Genomic DNA, 19,979 nt, shown 5'->3' with positions numbered 1-19,979 from the left:
GCAACTCTGCTAAACCTATTTAGCAATTACAGCTTTGTATTTGTTATAGGTATTTATTACTCAAGGTGGGTTTTGCACAGGCAGATGTTGGTTGTGGATCTTAAAGAGGAGCTTCACCTTTAAAAAAAATATTAAAAACCAGCAGCTACAAATATTGCAGCTGCTGACTTTTAATAAATTGACACTTACCTGTCCCAGGGTCCAGCGATGTCGGCGGCAGATGACGAGCAATCGCTCGTCTCTCTGCTGCCCCCGCCGCCATCCTCTGTCAGGGAATCGGGAAGTGAAGCATTGCGGCTTCACTACCCGTTTCCCCACTGCGCATGCGCGAGTCGCGCTGTGTGTCTCCACTGGTCCCCGCTGTGTCCTGGGAACTGTGTGTTTTCCAGAACACAACTGGGGGGGGAGGGGGGGGCATCTGCGGCTAGCTTGTCCCGGAAGTGGGTGCAGATACCTGGATTATCCAGGTATCAGCACCCCCCTCCCCCCTGAAAGGTGCCAATTGTGGCACCGGAGGGGGGGGAGGGATCAGATGAGCGGAACTTCCACTTCAGGGTGGAGGTCCGCTTTAATGTTTTTTTTGGTATGTAGCTATTGATATACATGTAAGAGTTCATATTCTGACATTTTTTAGATCTTTAGACAGGCACTTTGGTTCTCCTATGACAAACTGATATCCTTCATATTTGGGGGTCCGGTGGCCCTGGTGTGTTTGCATACTGACCTGAAATTTCTTTCAGGGTAAGAGCAGTTTCAGATAATCCTACACAATTTTGTTCTTGTTTTAAGATGATTAATTAAGGGCATTTTTTGTCCCCATTATTTGCATTATTGTATTTTGTCTTATGTATTCTTTTTATGTATTGCAGTGAATACGCTGCACACAGATCATTACAAATCTCCTCAAGAAGCTAGAAACATGTCAAGGACAACGTTTTTGTACAGTAGATATATTATTACGTTTATGAATGTTTTGGTCTGAATACATTATTTTAATAAGAAGATTAAAAATATATAAAGTGATCGCACGCAGTGTTAGAAATTCACATAAAAACATGACATAAAATCCACAAATGGATAAATAGTGCAGCAATATTAAGTGCACTATTATCCATTTGTGGATTTTATTTCATGTTTTTATGTGATTTTCGAACACTGTGCAAGATCACTTTATATATTTTATATTATTTGTTTTGTGTATTGTGAACACTATTAGGTCTTGCAGCTATTTGGAATCATTACTCCTAGTGGCGTGAGGGACACCTTTATCTATTAATAAGAAGATTGTTATATATTTTTTAATAAATTTATTTAATAAAATTTGTTATTTTTTTTACTATATATGAATTCGTTTACATTTTTTTTTCAGGCACCTCAAAAGCCCCCTTTTTTTCATTTTTTTTTTCTTTTACTTTTTGGGATGTGGCGCCTTGTTCCACCTATACTTGGCTGACTCACTCAACTCCATATTTAACCTGGTTGGGTTTTAAAGCTGAATTCAAGGTATAGCAGTTTTTATATAGTCCCCATTGGTCCTGCTGGAACCAAGGTAAGTATGTACTGTATGTGCCATACTTGTCGGATCCCTTTGGAAGCAAAAAGTCACTGTAAGCAGATACCACTACTACAGTGATCTCCACTAGCATCCGGGTCCCGCATCAAGTGGTTTCCCTGCTGTTCACTGAACACAGGAGGTTACCAGCTTGGCACAGGTGTCATTCAGAAAACTATTTCCATTTTCTCAATGGATCCATGTATGTATTCTCTGATTGGACAAGGAGGAGATTGTCATACTACTGCCAAGCCCCTCTATCTTGTCCAGACAGAAAATACTTTGTATTCATTGGGAAAATACAAAGTGTTCCCTGTATAGCACCTATGCTGAGTGAATGACTTTGCTCGGCACGGGACCTAAAAGCTAGCAGTGATCACTGTAGTAGGGGTGCTTACTTCACTTATTTCCAGTTTCCACTGGGATCCCACAGGTAAGGCACATACTTAAGTTGATCCAAGCTGGACCATTGGAACATTGAAAAACGTCCTATACCTCTAATTCCTTCTATATCCCTGTATGTTGCGGTCATTCAGGTGCTTATCTAATAGTTTTTTTTAAACTATTGATGCCCCTCGCTGAAACCACTGCCTGTGGAAGGGAATTCCACATCCTTGCCGCTCTTACAGTTTAAGGTTAAACCTATTTTCTAATTTTAATGAGTGGACACATGTCTTGTTAAACTACCTCTCGCAAAAAAGTTTTATCCCTATTGTGGGGTCACCAGTACGGTATTTGTATATTGAAATCATATCCCCTCTCAAGCATCTCTTCCCCAGAGAGAAGCAACCTTTCCTCATAACTAATATCCTCCAGACCCTTTTTAAGTTTGTTGCCCTTCTTTGTACTCGCTCCATTTCCAGTACATCCTTCCTGAGGACTGGTGCCCAGAACTGGACAGCATACTCCAGGTGCGGCCGGACCAGAGTCTTGTAGAGCGGGAGAATTATCATTTTATCGCTGCCGTTAATCCCTTTTTAATGCCAATATTCTGTTTGCTTTGTTAGCAGCAGCTTGGCATTGCATACCATTGAGCCTATCGTCTACTAGGACCCCCAGGTCCTTTTCCATCCTAGATTCCCCCAGAGGTTCTCCCCCCATTTATATTTTTGAAATCTATACATAGCGTATTAATGCTATTCCTTTTACAGGTTGCTTAGTAAATTTGAGGTGGCAACACCAGTTTTTCAGTCCATCAATGACCATATTATAGTCACAATGCACATAACTGAAAGCTGTCCACAGAAAGGCAATTGTTATGTGTTAACTCATCTGTCTCTGTTTTCTATTTTATAAGTACCAAACACAAGTTCCCAACCTAACGGAGTGTGGTGTCTAGTGATGGACGAACTTCCGACGGGACGTTTCGCGAACGCGAAACGCGAACGGACACAAACGTTCGCGAAAACGACCGTTCGCCGCGGGCTCCATTGACTTCAATGGGAGGCGAATTTCGCAAACCTTTAGGTCGAATTTGCGGCCACGGGGTAATTATTAGGGGGTAGCACGTAGTCCCACCACCTGGACAATAGCATAATACATGTATGAGGTGAATTTGGGATCGATAACTACAAGCATTTTTTTTTTATTTGGGAAATTGTTCTGACAATTCAGGACTATGGAGCTAATGAAGGCAATGGAGGAGAGGGAAGGTCAGGGACCAGGGTAGGCAAACAAGAGGGTGCAGGAGATACAGAGCACTGACAGCAGCACCGTAATACAGAGCACTGACATCAGCACCGTGACATACAGCGCTGACAGCAGCTCCGTGACATACAGCGCTGACAGCAGCTCCGTGACATACAGCGCTGACAGCAGCTCCGTGACATACAGCGCTGACAGCAGCTCCGTGACATACAGCGCTGACAGCAGCTCCGTGACATACAGCGCTGACAGCAGCACCGTGACATACAGCGCTGACAGCAGCTCCGTGACATACAGCGCTGACAGCAGCTCCGTGACATACAGCGCTGACAGCAGCTCCGTGACATACAGCACTGACAGCAGCTCCGTGACATACAGCGCTGACAGCAGCTCCGTGACATACAGCGCTGACAGCAGCACCGTGACATACAGCGCTGACAGCAGCTCCGTGACATACAGCGCTGACAGCAGCTCCGTGACATACAGCGCTGACAGCAGCTCCGTGACATACAGCGCTGACAGCAGCTCCGTGACATACAGCGCTGACAGCAGCTCCGTGACATACAGCGCTGACAGCAGCTCCGTGACATACAGCGCTGACAGCAGCTCCGTGACATACAGCGCTGACAGCAGCTCCGTGACATACAGCGCTGACAGCAGCTCCGTGACATACAGCGCTGACAGCAGCTCCGTGACATACAGCGCTGACAGCAGCACCGTAAGCAGCCCCAGGAGGAAGTCAGCACAGCACAGGGATGGTGTGATCCCCTCATAATAAGAACCCCCAGGAGGAAGTCAGCACAGCACAGGGATGGTGGGAGCCCCTCATAATAAGAACACCCAGGAGGAAGTCAGCACAGCACAGGGATGGTGGGAACCCCTCATAATAAGCAGCCCCAGTAGAAATATGACACCGCTCAACCTCTTCAAAGAGGAGGGTAGGGGCATATAGTACGGTGTGCTTTTTTGGGTCAGGGAAGTGAGCCAAATGAATTAAGAAGGTCTGTGTGCTTGATTCCAAAAATTGTTTATAGACATATACATGGTCTACTGATCACATGTGTTGAATTCCTCCGAGATCCATGCCTCATTCATTTTTAGAAATGTGAGGTAGTTAACACTGTGGTGAGCTAGGCGAGTACGCTTATCGGTCACAATCCCCCCTGCTGCGCTGAACGTCCTTTCGGACAGGACACTGGATGAGGGGCAAGCCAACAGTTCGATTGCAAATTGGGCAAGCTCTGGCCAGAGGTCAAGCCTGCCCACCCAGTAGTCTAGGGGTTCATCACTCCTCAGAGCGTCCACATCGGCCGTTAACCCAATGTAGTCGGACACCTGACGGTCTAGGCGTTCCCTGATGCTGGATCCGGATGACACCTGTCGATGGGTCGGCTGAAAGAATGACCTCATATCCGAAGTCACCAACACATCTTCAAACCGGCCTCTTCTTGCAGGCGCTGTTGGATTGGTACCCGCAAATCCTTCTCTGGGAGTGGGAATTGCTCCTCTGCCAGCGCACGCAAAAGCAGAATGCAGCATTTCTCGAAGCAAGGCCTGGAAGTGCTGCATTCTGACAGCCCTCTGCGACGGCGGTAACATTTCCGCCATTTTGTGTTTGTACCGGGGGTCTAAGTACGTTGCCACCCAGTACTGGTCCTTGACCCTCATGCTTTTTATACGGGGGTCCCTATTAAAACACTGGAGCATGAAGGCCCCCATTTGCACTAAAGTGGAAGCGGTGTGGTGGCCTGGCTCCTGCTCATCATCCAGGATAATGTCGTCCTCTTCATTCTCCTCTCCCCATCCTCGCACAACAGGGATCCCAGAAAGGTTTAAAGCATGCTCTTCTTGCTCCTGCTCATCCGCCCCGGCACCATCCTCCTCTGACTCCTCATCAGACTCCTGTTGTTGACTTGTCTCAGATAGAGTAGCCCCCCCTGGGAATTCATCCAGCATTGCGACTTCCTCATCTTCCCGCTCCTGCTCCTCCACAGCCTGATCAATGACACGACGCAATGCACGCTCCAGAAAGAAGGCATAAGGTACCATGTCACTGATGGCGCCATGGCTGCGACTGACCAGTTTGGTGATCTCCTCAAATGGCCGCAGAAGTCTGCATGTGTCGCGCATGAGCAGCCACTGGCGCGGTGAAAAAAAACCCAGCTCCCCAGAACCGTTTCTTTCGCAGAGTTCATACAGGTAGACGTTAACTGCACGTTTCTGCTGGAGCAGCCTATCAAGCATATAGAAGGTTGAGTTCCATCGCGTCGGGCAATCGCAAATAAGACGTCTGACCGGCAGATGGTGTCGCCGCTGAATGTCAGCAAGGCGAGCCATGGCCGTGTAAGATCTTCTGAAATGGGCCGAGATTTTCCTTGCCTGCCGCAAGATGTCCTGGACCCCAGGGTATTTGACAAGGAATCGCTGCACGACCAAGTTTAAGACGTGTGCCATGCACGGCACGTGCGTGATTTTGCCCTGTTTCAATGCGCTAAGCAGATTGGCACCGTTGTCACACACCACTTTACCAACTGTCAAATTGAGCGGTGTTAGCCACTCATCTGCCTGTGAACGCAAAGCTGAAAGGAGTGCCGGGCCAGTGTGGCTCTTTGCTTCCAGGCACAACAGACGCAGCACGGCATGGCAACGTCTCACCTGGCATGTGGAATAGGTTCTGGGGAGCTTGGGCGGTGCAGTGGAAGAGACGCTAGCAGCGGAAAAGGAGGAGGCAGCTGAGGAGGAGAGGGAGGAGGATGGAGTAGGAGGAGGAGAAGAAGAGTCAGGCCTGCATGCAATCCGTGGCGGTAAAACCAAATCTACACGGGTGCCACGGGTTACATGCTTGACGGCCGTCAGAAGGTTCACCCAGTGGGCAGTAAAACTGATATACCTTCCCTGCCCGTGTTTGCTAGACCACGTGTCTGTGGTCAGATGTATCTTGGCACCGACACTGTGTGCCAGAGATACATTCACTTGCCGCTGAACATGGCCATATAGCTCTGGGATGCCCTTCTCTGAGAAATACTTCCTTCCTGGGACCTTCCATTGTGGTGTTCCAATGGCCACAAATTTGCGAAAGGCCTCCGAGTCCACCAGTTTATATGGCAGTAGTTGGCGGGCTATGAGTTCTGACAAGCCAGCCGCCAACCGTTGGGCAAGAGGGTTATCCGGCGTCATCATTTTTTTACGCTCAAACATTAGGCCCACGGAAGCCTGCCTTTTTGCAGAAAAATGTGAGCTTGGCGTGATGGAAGGTGGAGTGGAGGACAATTGTGAGGAGAGAGGAGAAGGAGAAGTAGAAGACGAGGCTGGACGGTGAGAGCCTGCAGTGTGGCTTTGTGTGTTCCGTTGCTCCCACTGGGCTCGGTGATGGCTGCTCATGTGCCTTCTTAAGGCGGTCGTCCCTAGGTGAGTATTGGGCTTACCGCGACTAACGCGTTGACTGCAAAGATTGCAGATGGCAACGCTATTGTCAGCAGCGGACACGTTAAAAAAAGCCCACACTGCGGAGCCATGTGCCGGTGTCCTGGGAGCGCCAGATGTGACCGTACATGGTCGATGACTCGCTCCTGATACATTTGCAGTCTGCTTTGTCCCTGCTGTGCAATGTAAGTCATTGCTGCTTCTCCTCCCTATCTGCTGGTCCATATCTCCCTCTGAACTCCCCTCCTCTTCCTCTCTTGTGGGCACCCACGTGACATCACTAGACACGTCATCATCAACGTCACCTTCCCCACCGCTATAAGTAGAGTAGGCAGCAACACCGGGGACCAACCTCCTCCTTGGGCTGATCTGGGTACTGGCGTCAGACTGCTGAGTAGCGCTTGTTGCTACCTCCTCTTCCTGATCCAATACCAAGAGTGGCTGCGCATCAGAAATGTCCTCTTGATATGGATCGGAAAATAATTCCAGTGACTCAAGCGGAAGGTATGTGGTGGTGGTGGTGGTGGTCGTGTTGTTGGTGGTAGTGTCTTTGGGGGTGCACATAGCAGAGAGTGAAGAAGAGGGTGCAGATCGAGAGGATGAGGAGGGTGCAGAAGAGTAAGGCTGAGCGAGCCACTCAACCAAGTCTGGTGCATCCTTTAAAGTAATTGAACGCACCTTCTGCAACTTCCCACTTTGGCTCAAGCCTGTTGCTCCTGCCCTACCCCTACCACCCCTGCGGAAGGGCCTGCCTCTTCCTCTGCATGTCATTTTTTAAATGACCCTGTGACAAAACTCTTAGTCCCTATACCGCTGAAGGACTGCTGCAGTATAGGTGAGCGGTCAGCAGTGGTGCACGTCAACCCTATCTATTGTGGACCTATAGCGGTCCTTACAGAACAGCAGACTGTACCGCACTCAAGCCTATGTACCGTAGCACCCTATACCAAGTTACCAGTCCTTATAAGAACTTTTGTGGACCAAGCAGGTTGTGTATTAGTGTTTAGCAGACTGTACGTCAGTCCCTATACCGCTGAAGGACTGCTGCAGTATAGGGCAGCGGTCAGCAGTGGTGCACGTCAACCCTATCTATTGTGGACCGATAGCGGTCCTTACAGAACAGCAGACTGTACCGCACTCAAGCCTATGTACCGTAGCACCCTATACCAAGTTACCAGTCCTTATAAGAACTTTTGTGGACCAAGCAGGTTGTGTGTTAGTGTTTAGCAGACTGTGCGTCAGTCCCTATACCGCTGAAGGACTGCTGCAGTATAGGGCAGCGGTCAGCAGTAGTGCACGGCAACCCTATGTATTGTGGACCGATAGCGGTCCTTACAGAACAGCAGACTGTAACGCACTCAGGCCTATGTACCGTAGCACCCTATACCAAGTTACCAGTCCTTATAAGAACTTTTGTGGACCAAGCAGGTTGTGTGTTAGTGATTAGCAGACTGTACGTCAGTCCCTATACCAATGAAGGACTGCTGCAGTATAGGGCAGCGGTCAGCAGTAGTGCACGGCAACCCTATGTATTGTGGACCGATAGCGGTCCTTACAGAACAGCAGACTGTAACGCACTCAGGCCTATGTACCGTAGCACCCTATACCAAGTTACCAGTCCTTATAAAAACTTTTGTGGACCAAGCAGGTTGTGTGTTAGTGTTTAGCAGACTGTGCGTCAGTCCCTATACCGCTGAAGGACTGCTGCAGTATAGGGCAGCGGTCAGCAGTGGTGCACGTCAACCCTATCTATTGTGGACCGATAGCGGTCCTTACAGAACAGCAGACTGTACCGCACTCAAGCCTATGTACCGTAGCACCCTATACCAAGTTACCAGTCCTTATAAGAACTTTTGTGGACCAAGCAGGTTGTGTATTAGTGTTTAGCAGACTGTACGTCAGTCCCTATACCGCTGAAGGACTGCTGCAGTATAGGGCAGCGGTCAGCAGTGGTGCACGTCAACCCTATCTATTGTGGACCGATAGCGGTCCTTACAGAACAGCAGACTGTACCGCACTCAAGCCTATGTACCGTAGCACCCTATACCAAGTTACCAGTCCTTATAAGAACTTTTGTGGAACAAGCAGGTTGTGTGTTAGTGATTAGCAGACTGTACGTCAGTCCCTATACCAATGAAGGACTGCTGCAGTATAGGGCAGCGGTCAGCAGTGGTGCACGTCAACCCTATCTATTGTGGACCGATAGCGGTCCTTACAGAACAGCAGACTGTACCGCACTCAAGCCTATGTACCGTAGCACCCTATACCAAGTTACCAGTCCTTATAAGAACTTTTGTGGACCAAGCAGGTTGTGTATTAGTGTTTAGCAGACTGTACGTCAGTCCCTATACCGCTGAAGGACTGCTGCAGTATAGGGCAGCGGTCAGCAGTGGTGCACGTCAACCCTATCTATTGTGGACCGATAGCGGTCCTTACAGAACAGCAGACTGTACCGCACTCAAGCCTATGTACCGTAGCACCCTATACCAAGTTACCAGTCCTTATAAGAACTTTTGTGGAACAAGCAGGTTGTGTGTTAGTGATTAGCAGACTGTACGTCAGTCCCTATACCGCTGAAGGACTGCTGCAGTATAGGGCAGCGGTCAGCAGTGGTGCACGTCAACCCTATCTATTGTGGACCGATAGCGGTCCTTACAGAACAGCAGACTGTACCGCACTCAAGCCTATGTACCGTAGCACCCTATACCAAGTTACCAGTCCTTATAAGAACTTTTGTGGACCAAGCAGGTTGTGTATTAGTGTTTAGCAGACTGTACGTCAGTCCCTATACCGCTGAAGGACTGCTGCAGTATAGGGCAGCGGTCAGCAGTGGTGCACGTCAACCCTATCTATTGTGGACCGATAGCGGTCCTTACAGAACAGCAGACTGTACCGCACTCAAGCCTATGTACCGTAGCACCCTATACCAAGTTACCAGTCCTTATAAGAACTTTTGTGGAACAAGCAGGTTGTGTGTTAGTGATTAGCAGACTGTACGTCAGTCCCTATACCAATGAAGGACTGCTGCAGTATAGGGCAGCGGTCAGCAGTAGTGCACGGCAACCCTATGTATTGTGGACCGATAGCGGTCCTTACAGAACAGCAGACTGTAACGCACTCAGGCCTATGTACCGTAGCACCCTATACCAAGTTACCAGTCCTTATAAGAACTTTTGTGGAACAAGCAGGTTGTGTGTTAGTGATTAGCAGACTGTACGTCAGTCCCTATACCAATGAAGGACTGCTGCAGTATAGGGCAGCGGTCAGCAGTAGTGCACGGCAACCCTATGTATTGTGGACCGATAGCGGTCCTTACAGAACAGCAGACTGTAACGCACTCAGGCCTATGTACCGTAGCACCCTATACCAAGTTACCAGTCCTTATAAGAACTTTTGTGGACCAAGCAGGTTGTGTGTTAGTGATTAGCAGACTGTACGTCAGTCCCTATACCAATGAAGGACTGCTGCAGTATAGGGCAGCGGTCAGCAGTAGTGCACGGCAACCCTATGTATTGTGGACCGATAGCGGTCCTTACAGAACAGCAGACTGTACTGCACTCAGGCCTATGTACCGTAGCACCCTATACCAAGTTACCAGTCCTTATAAGAACTTTTGTGGACCAAGCAGGTTGTGTGTTAGTGTTTAGCAGACTGTGCGTCAGTCCCTATACCGCTGAAGGACTGCTGCAGTATAGGGCAGCGGTCAGCAGTAGTGCACGGCAACCCTATGTATTGTGGACCGATAGCGGTCCTTACAGAACAGCAGACTGTAACGCACTCAGGCCTATGTACCGTAGCACCCTATACCAAGTTACCAGTCCTTATAAGAACTTTTGTGGACCAAGCAGGTTGTGTGTTAGTGATTAGCAGACTGTACGTCAGTCCCTATACCAATGAAGGACTGCTGCAGTATAGGGCAGCGGTCAGCAGTAGTGCACGGCAACCCTATGTATTGTGGACCGATAGCGGTCCTTACAGAACAGCAGACTGTAACGCACTCAGGCCTATGTACCGTAGCACCCTATACCAAGTTACCAGTCCTTATAAAAACTTTTGTGGACCAAGCAGGTTGTGTGTTAGTGTTTAGCAGACTGTGCGTCAGTCCCTATACCGCTGAAGGACTGCTGCAGTATAGGGCAGCGGTCAGCAGTAGTGCACGGCAACCCTATGTATTGTGGACCGATAGCGGTCCTTACAGAACAGCAGACTGTAACGCACTCAGGCCTATGTACCGTAGCACCCTATACCAAGTTACCAGTCCTTATAAGAACTTTTGTGGACCAAGCAGGTTGTGTGTTAGTGATTAGCAGACTGTACGTCAGTCCCTATACCAATGAAGGACTGCTGCAGTATAGGGCAGCGGTCAGCAGTAGTGCACGGCAACCCTATGTATTGTGGACCGATAGCGGTCCTTACAGAACAGCAGACTGTAACGCACTCAGGCCTATGTACCGTAGCACCCTATACCAAGTTACCAGTCCTTATAAAAACTTTTGTGGACCAAGCAGGTTGTGTGTTAGTGTTTAGCAGACTGTGCGTCAGTCCCTATACCGCTGAAGGACTGCTGCAGTATAGGGCAGCGGTCAGCAGTAGTGCACGGCAACCCTATGTATTGTGGACCGATAGCGGTCCTTACAGAACAGCAGACTGTAACGCACTCAGGCCTATGTACCGTAGCACCCTATACCAAGTTACCAGTCCTTATAAGAACTTTTGTGGACCAAGCAGGTTGTGTGTTAGTGATTAGCAGACTGTACGTCAGTCCCTATACCAATGAAGGACTGCTGCAGTATAGGGCAGCGGTCAGCAGTAGTGCACGGCAACCCTATGTATTGTGGACCGATAGCGGTCCTTACAGAACAGCAGACTGTAACGCACTCAGGCCTATGTACCGTAGCACCCTATACCAAGTTACCAGTCCTTATAAGAACTTTTGTGGAACAAGCAGGTTGTGTGTTAGTGATTAGCAGACTGTACGTCAGTCCCTATACCAATGAAGGACTGCTGCAGTATAGGGCAGCGGTCAGCAGTAGTGCACGGCAACCCTATGTATTGTGGACCGATAGCGGTCCTTACAGAACAGCAGACTGTAACGCACTCAGGCCTATGTACCGTAGCACCCTATACCAAGTTACCAGTCCTTATAAGAACTTTTGTGGACCAAGCAGGTTGTGTGTTAGTGATTAGCAGACTGTACGTCAGTCCCTATACCAATGAAGGACTGCTGCAGTATAGGGCAGCGGTCAGCAGTAGTGCACGGCAACCCTATGTATTGTGGACCGATAGCGGTCCTTACAGAACAGCAGACTGTACTGCACTCAGGCCTATGTACCGTAGCACCCTATACCAAGTTACCAGTCCTTATAAAAACTTTTGTGGACCAAGCAGGTTGTGTGTTAGTGTTTAGCAGACTGTGCGTCAGTCCCTATACCGCTGAAGGACTGCTGCAGTATAGGGCAGCGGTCAGCAGTAGTGCACGGCAACCCTATGTATTGTGGACCGATAGCGGTCCTTACAGAACAGCAGACTGTAACGCACTCAGGCCTATGTACCGTAGCACCCTATACCAAGTTACCAGTCCTTATAAGAACTTTTGTGGACCAAGCAGGTTGTGTGTTAGTGATTAGCAGACTGTACGTCAGTCCCTATACCGCTGAAGGACTGCTGCAGTATAGGGCAGCGGTCAGCAGTAGTGCACGGCAACCCTATGTATTGTGGACCGATAGCGGTCCTTACAGAACAGCAGACTGTACCGCACCCAAGCCTATGTACCGTAGCACCCTAGACAGACCAAGTTACCAGTCCTGATAAAGAGCTTTGTGGAACAAGTGAGTTGTGAATGATTAGCAGACTGCAGCAGAAGGGCAGCAGTCAAGTATAATATTCTTTCTATATTTGGAAGAAAGAATATTATACGTGTACAAGCCTATTACCGTACCACTGATACCAGTCCTGAAAAGAACCTTTGTGGAACTAATAGTAACAGCAAGTCTTTAAAATTATCCTCACTGCCTGACACACTGCTTCCTGCCTGTCCCTATACAAATTGGCAAAAAAGAGTAGGCTGGAACGATTAGCTGGAACAGCTCTTTTGTGGACCTGATAGTAACAGCTAATGATGATGATGATGATGATGATGAAGAAAGACTAATCTGGCTGAGCTGTCCCTAAAATAGCAGCATACAGCGCTCTGTCCCTTTATCTAAACTGACAAAAGAAACTCAGGCTGCTGACCTAACACCTATACCAGTCCTGAAAAGAACTTTTGTGTACCAAATAGCTAGCGTTTTCTCTGTCCCTACTCCACACAGGATCCTTTCCCTACAGTGACAGAAGAAAGAATGTAAAATGGCCACCGGATCGGGTGTATTTATAGGTTAGGGGGAATGTCCAAGTGTCCATGAGCTGTCATGTCTCAATTGGTTGTCCTGTAACACATGATAAACGTGTCACGAAAGGTTAAAGTTCTTGTATACATTAAACACGTAAGTCCGCCGGGGCGAACGACGGAAAAAGGCGTTCGAACCCGCGGACGGCGAAAGTCGGAAATTCGCCGCGAAACGACCGCCGGGCGAACCGTTCGGCCATCACTAGTGGTGTCAGCAGTGTTACTCAACAAATGCATACACCTGTACTGGCAGCTTGGTGCAGTGTACCGGGGAACAGACCATGTGTTTACAGAAATCTCAAAAGGAGTCAACAGGTAAGTTAATGTCACTCCAGGCATCTTAAACTCACAAATATATGCAGGGACACAATGTAACTGCCTGGAGTTGTTTTTTCATTCTCATTAGCAATGAGTGAAACTAAAAGTTTTCTCTTTTGGCAAAAAATTGGGACATCTCAAGAAAAGACATTAGTTTGTTTGGAGGGCAAAATCAGAGCTTAAAATGGCTAGAGAAGCTCCATTCAGTTATTTTGGACCTGCTCTTTTGCCAAAAATACCCCCTTCTAATGAGCGGGGAAATAAATGTTAGATGTTTAAAAAAAGAAGTACTCCAACTATAGCCTTTTATATAAATGAACAAAAAAGTGGAAAGCTACTGTGTGTGTATTTGTGTGCGTATAAATGTATGTTGTGTTTTTAAGATATACATCCAAAAGTCTTTTTAAAAATAGAGAATTCCACATCCTTATTGCCCTGACAATGAAAACCCCCTATGCAGCTTCAGATTAAACTGCTTCTCCTCCAATCTCATTGTGTGGCCCTGTGTCCTCATAAACTCCCAGGGACTGAATAGTGCTTTCCTATGCTGGAATCCCCATTGAGGTATTTGTAGAGCTCTATCAAGCCTATAGTGTTTGCAGCTGCTCCTCGTAATTGAGGTCCTCCAGTCCCCTTATTAGTTTTGTTGCCCTTCTTTGGACTCTCTCTCCAGCACATCCCTTCTGAGGACTGGTGACCAGAACTGGGCAGAATACTCCAGATGGGGCCTGGGCTAGCTCTGGGTTTCTTTTTTCCTGTCTTTCCCAGATGATGTGGACATCGTCTATATAAGAAGGGGGAGTGTGTAGCACCGGGTTCCTGAAGAGCATGCGCTATGTGTTTTTCAAAACTTAACTTTACCCAAACTACACTTTGGTTTGGGTCTATTTGCCTAAATTTGACTTCTGTGTCAGTCTGACTGGGCTGTGAAATGTTCAGCCTGGCCACAAGGGGGCACTGTCTCTCGTGGCAGGCGTGGAACTATGGTCTGGTCAGGCACTTAAGTTACTGTCTTTCGGAGTCAGGTCAGTGGGAGTGGCCCTCTCGCTGTGCCCTCTGGGAGAGGGTATTTAAGACACGGACGTCACGTGGTGCGGGATTCTGGTCCAGTATGAAGTGTTGAGTGCTTGGTCCTCCTGACCAGCCCCCAGGAAGGCTATTGCTTGGGGTGCAGATCCACCCGACTCTGATGCCTTAGAGCTGGCTAGCCCGAGGCAGGGAAACTAAAGGAGGATTCTGTGGTGGTTGGGTGCTGTCTCTGGTTCGGGAGAGACCCATTGAACTTTGAGCATTCCAGGGGAGGACTCTTTAGAAGATTACCACATGTGAGGTTGGTTTTCTTAACAAGAGCCTAGAAGGGCTGAAGTAACCGAGAGAATCCCGTCTTGTGGATATCGCCAAGCTGGCTGAAATATCCAGGTATCCTACAAGTGTTCTATAGTTTAGCTTCCTGTGTGTTCTGCAACAATGTCAGTGATAAAGACTTTGTTCCTGAATAAGCACTTTGTTGGCTGCTGGGCCTTGAACCTGAGTGTTCATCCAGCTGTGGATGGCTATTCTCTGGATGCAGTCAAAGCAAGCAAGCTCTTTAACGTTTTTGACTTTGACATTGAGAGTACCTGAACTTTCCTTTCCAACCCTCTGATCCCAAGTTGAAAGACTGTTCAATGGTTGAAGTTTGCAAATAAAATCCATTCAACTGGATCTATTGTCAGTCTCAAGTTACTGGGTCACCTACCACAGGACATCCCCTAGACGTGCAACAAAAGGAAGCGGAAGGTAACGGTAAGCCCAAAAATAACCAGCAGCTCCTTTGGGGGTTAGTGCTACACTAATATGTTTCTGGCTTTGGTAGCTGCAGCTTGACATTGCATGCTATTACTCAATTTGTCATCTACTAGGACCCCCAGATCCTTCTCCATCCTTGATTCTCCCAGAGGTTTTCCACCTAGTGAATAATTAGCATTTATGTTTTTTGCCCCCAAGTGTATTACCTTACATTTTTCCGCATTAAACCTCATTTGCCATCTAGTTGCCCATTTCATTATTTTGTTCTGGTCTTTTTGTAAAATTTCTATATCTTGCTGTGAAGTTATTGCCCTGCTTATTTTTGTGTTGCCCACAAAAACTGAGATTGAGCTATTTATCCCGTCCTCCATATCATTTATAAATAACTTGAATGGATTTGGTCCCAAGACAGAGCCTGTGGGGTACTCCACTCGCCACAAACGGGTAAAAGGATTGAGCCAGCAACTATGTAGTCCATATAGCGATTTTAATGGTTGGTTACATGAAGTGAAAAGCAAACCTACTGACGCGTTTCAGCAACAGCCTTAGTCGTAGCATGTTAAACATAAAAATGGCAATACATTTATACTCATATAAGCTCCACCCCAAAATCAATTTGCATGGTAAATTGAAGCAATTAAGAGGTTAATATCAGGATGCCAAAATGCAGGAAATGGACTGAGACAAAATATATACATCACCTGACATGTTTCAAAAGATATAAAATCACAGTGGAATACTATATATGGTCACCCTACACACACAGGCAATAATAATAATAATAATATTAATAATAAAATATGTTAAATATTTTTCAGTATGTTGGTGCAAAAAAAAGAAAATGTTGGATATTTTTCAGTATGCTGGTGCATGTAGCCCATGTGTAAAGGATCCATTTGGCATCATGGTAAACCACTGTGTATAAGACAGGAAAAACAAAGGACTTCATACAACAAGTCAAAGGTCAAAAGTAATATTATTTATCACCACCGTTTGAACGCGTCCCTGTAACCAATTTTTTACCCAAGCACAAACCTTATGGTCCATGCCTGAAGATCTCAGCTGGTAGATTAAGTGTTTATGGGGGACTGGCAGGAACCACCTTTTCGTAAACCCATGCTGATTACCACTAATGATATTCTTTTCCTCTTTTTACATTTAAAGTTAAAATTTCTAAGCTTTAACAATTGTGCCTGTTTTTTAATCTGCCTGGAATTTAGATTTGTGAAAAGTAGTCATGTAATAAACAAAAATACTGTATTTATTGGCGTACAACACTTACTTTTTCACCATGAAAATCGGGTGCAAATAGCGTGTGCGTGTTATACGCCAATACAAAAATGTTAGTTTTTTCCTGAAACTTCCCTCTTAAAATGAATGTGCGTGTTATACACCTGTGCGTGTTATATGCCGATAAATACGGTAATTACAATTCTCATTGTTTTTTTTTTAGGATCGCAGGCTATTTATTTTTCTGAGCGAGGTTGCGCCTCTAAAGGCTACTGTAACATGAGGAACACATCTTCTGTCTCTAGCGCTGTAACTGAAGAAACCACATATACCTGCACCAATGGATTTCCCAATGCAGCTACTACTACTACTACAGCCACTGCTACTATTATTACATCCACTCGCATACTCTTTTTGTTTGTCATTTTAAACAATTCTTTCTAATCATCTGAGATAAAAAAAGAAGTTGGTATTGTCAATTTTGGAACTGTACAGTGATTATACTTTACTAAATTATACCTGATTTTTTTTTTTTGAAAAGCCAGTGGCGTATGAAACACACCCAAAAACTCCACCCGGTGCCAAAAAAAGTAGACACACATAACATGCAACGGGTGTAACACTGTCCTCTCTGCTAGGAAGGACCTTACCTTGATCCCCCGGGGCATTAGGCTCCAGACGGGGACTGAGGTACTCACTTGGTCCATCTGGCCGAAACAAGACGGACCCCTTTCTCTGGAAGGTCTGCCAAAACAGACCCACCCAAGTACTCGGTTGGGGCTCCCCCGAAGGGAGACCCCCTGGGAGAGGGTGAACCAAGCCAGAAGGCCTATGCCCACCCCCTCAAAAGACGTTCAGGGCAGGCCCAAGGACCTACACCCTACTAATCACACTGTGTACCTGATATTCCAGTTGGTAGATGCTGGAAAGTTAAACCCCTTGGCAGTCTCTCCTATCTCTCAGGGACTTAATTGGGTCTACATTCCCACTGTGTCCATTATTGAGGGGCTCCCACTGTTCCGAAAACTGGTACTCATGAAGAGTATGTCCATGGTATAACAGAACGATCCGAGATCCCTTAGCTCACCCAGTCACATGTTGGCACCCAACGTTTGGTGGTGCAAAACATCAACTGTTTATTGAAACACAGGCACAGAGATATAAAATATGGGATAATCCCCCCTTCTTTGCATAATGACACAGAGTGGGGTAAACTGTACATTAAGTAACAAGACAGAAGGCCTATGCCCACCCCCTCAAAAGACGTTCAGGGCAGGCCCAAGGACCTACACCCTACTAATCACACTGTGTACCTGATATTCCAGTTGGTAGATGCTGGAAAGTTAAACCCCTTGGCAGTCTCTCCTATCTCTCAGGGACTTAATTGGGTCTACATTCCCACTGTGTGCATTATTGAGGGGCTCCCACTGTTCCGAAAACTGGTACTCATGAAGAGTATGTCCATGGTATAACAGAACGATCCGAGATCCCTTAGCTCACCCAGTCACATGTTGGGACCCAACGTTTGGTGGTGCAAAACATCGACTGTTTATTGAAACACAGGCACAGAGATATAAAATATGGGATAATCCCCCCTTCTTTGCATAATGACACAGAGTGGGGTAAACTGTACATTAAGTAACAAGACACCCAGGTGTATTCAGACTTTTTAACAAATAATTAAATCTGTAACTGTACAATACACATTCTTATAAGCATAAAACATAACATCTCACATAGTTCCATAACAAGTTAAAATGACCACAAGATTAATCTCATCTACAAGAGAGGCTCAGACAGACAGAAACAATACAATAATGGGAATGACCTACCTAACAATAAACACATAACAAACCCCACCTCAGACTATCCGGTAAAAAGTCTACAACAGTCTATGAGACAAACTCCTACAATATTCCAGCAGTCTGAAAAGGTGGAATCAATTTATCTTCTTAGATTTCTCCAAGGATATTGTTGATAAACATTACTGTCCCAACTGAAGATGCCTCTCCAATTTTCAACACAAACCACACATATAAGACCCAAGATAACAGGGATTACACGAAATGCTGAGTCCAGAGTGGTTGTACTTCAAGTCTGGTTAGGGCACACCAGACTGGGCTTTTTGGTCACCATGTGCCCCATAATAGACACAGGGTAACTTACACATAAGAGGGGCCTGGGGAGCTGGAAAATGAGTTTTCGAACCTCTCTTGGGTAAGCTGGGTCCTGCCATCCATCATGGTGAGTGTACTAGGAGGAACAGGGACACCTAAAACTTCCCACGTGATCCTCATGTGATGATGTGTTGTTTTATTGCTGTAATACCTGCAATGCCTAACATGTAACTGATTGAAATATTCAATAAACATTCCTTCTGTTAAAAAAAAATAAAAAATCATGGGTCCCCTTACAGCCTGTCTGACATCCCCCCCTCCCCAAATATCAAATTATATTTTTGCTAAAAAGACATGATTGTGATGCTATTCTTTGCAGCATTGAATAGTGCCGCACTGCAAGTGTGTTCATTTGAGGCTAAATGCTCTGTGAAGGGCATTCCAAATGCTTAATACAGCAAAGCACATGGGAATGAACTCCTAATTTTTATTTTATTTTTTTACAATTTTTCTACATTTACTCATTTCACATTTTTTAACTAACCTATTGGAGGGCTTTGGTAAAATATCAGGGGTCTAAACAGACCCCTGATGCCTCACATTTGACACAAGAAAAGGACCGAGGACATAGTTTCATCGGTCCCTTTCTCTGAACCCTCAGCTGTACTGGAGATAAATGAATTGGAAGCGCATTGGGGCTCCCCATTCATTTACAAAACTGAAACATAGTAAACCTAGTTTACTATACTTCAGTGTTGAATTAACACAGAAGTGTTAATTGGCAACATGAATATAAGTGGGCTGGAGTGGCTCTTTGCATTGACACTGTCACTTTTTCCTGAATAAAACAAAATGAGATGGATGCACTGAACTTGATGTTCAGTTTTCTTCAATTTCAGGTTGATAGTGATTCTTATCAGATAGATCTAGGCCATTCAGAAAACAAAAAGTGGAAGAAACTTTTTAGTCAGGCCATACAGGAATGTGATTCTCGTTCCTGCAACCATGGGCAGGAAAGCACAAACTATACCATCAAACTGTTGTGCCGCTGCCAATTTTTACCAAGCTATACCAGCTTTACTGTATTTTTCTAAGAAGACACCTTCCTATGGCTTTTAGATCTGTTGCTACTTTCACCGGTTAAAACCAACTTTTTACTGCTTGATGATAACAGTAATTCAAAACACTAAAATGAATCAGATTGCAGTGCTGCCAGCCTTACAGACCACATTTACCTACAGGTAAGCCTAGATTAAGGCTTATGCCGTGTACACACGATCGGAATTCTCGTCGGAAAAAGCTCTGATGGTTTTCCCGATGGAATTCCGATGGAATTCGGCTCATGCTGTCTTGCCTACACACGGTCACACCAAATTACGATCGTTTATAACGCGGTGACGTAAAACACGTACGACGCGACTAGAAAAAGGAAGCTCTATAGCCTGTAGCTAATAGCTTCCGTCTCGTAGTTGAATCTGAGCATGCGTGATTTTTGGCGTGTTGGAATTGCATACACACG

General features: G+C 46.3%; 1 protein-coding gene across 2 annotated transcripts in view; it reads left to right on the top strand.

Annotated features, from left to right (window-relative positions):
- Positions 1-18,741, top strand: part of LOC143933595 (uncharacterized) — a 52,805-nt gene extending 34,064 nt beyond the window's left edge. The window contains exons 4-7 of one of the 2 annotated variants that reach the window (XR_013263127.1): positions 2,850-2,888; positions 13,221-13,322; positions 16,567-16,862; positions 17,244-18,741. Coding sequence is in view for 1 of the 2 variants with exons in the window: in XM_077456542.1 (XP_077312668.1) it covers positions 2,850-2,888; positions 13,221-13,322; positions 16,567-16,787 (362 nt within the window). In the remaining variant the exon portion in view is untranslated. Of the gene's footprint in view, positions 1-2,849; positions 2,889-13,220; positions 13,323-16,566 lie in introns of both variants that reach the window. The other variant, XM_077456542.1, reaches the window with a different exon arrangement.
- Positions 18,742-19,979: the final 1,238 nt, after the last annotated feature.

This window comes from Lithobates pipiens, unplaced genomic scaffold (genome assembly GCF_037356315.1).
Source record: "Lithobates pipiens isolate NorthernLeopardFrog02 unplaced genomic scaffold, aLitPip1_a1.2 Scaffold_27, whole genome shotgun sequence".
NCBI lineage: Eukaryota > Metazoa > Chordata > Amphibia > Anura > Ranidae > Lithobates > Lithobates pipiens.
Note: the sequence above shows the minus strand (reverse complement) of the source record. Positions and strands in the feature narration are given on the sequence as shown.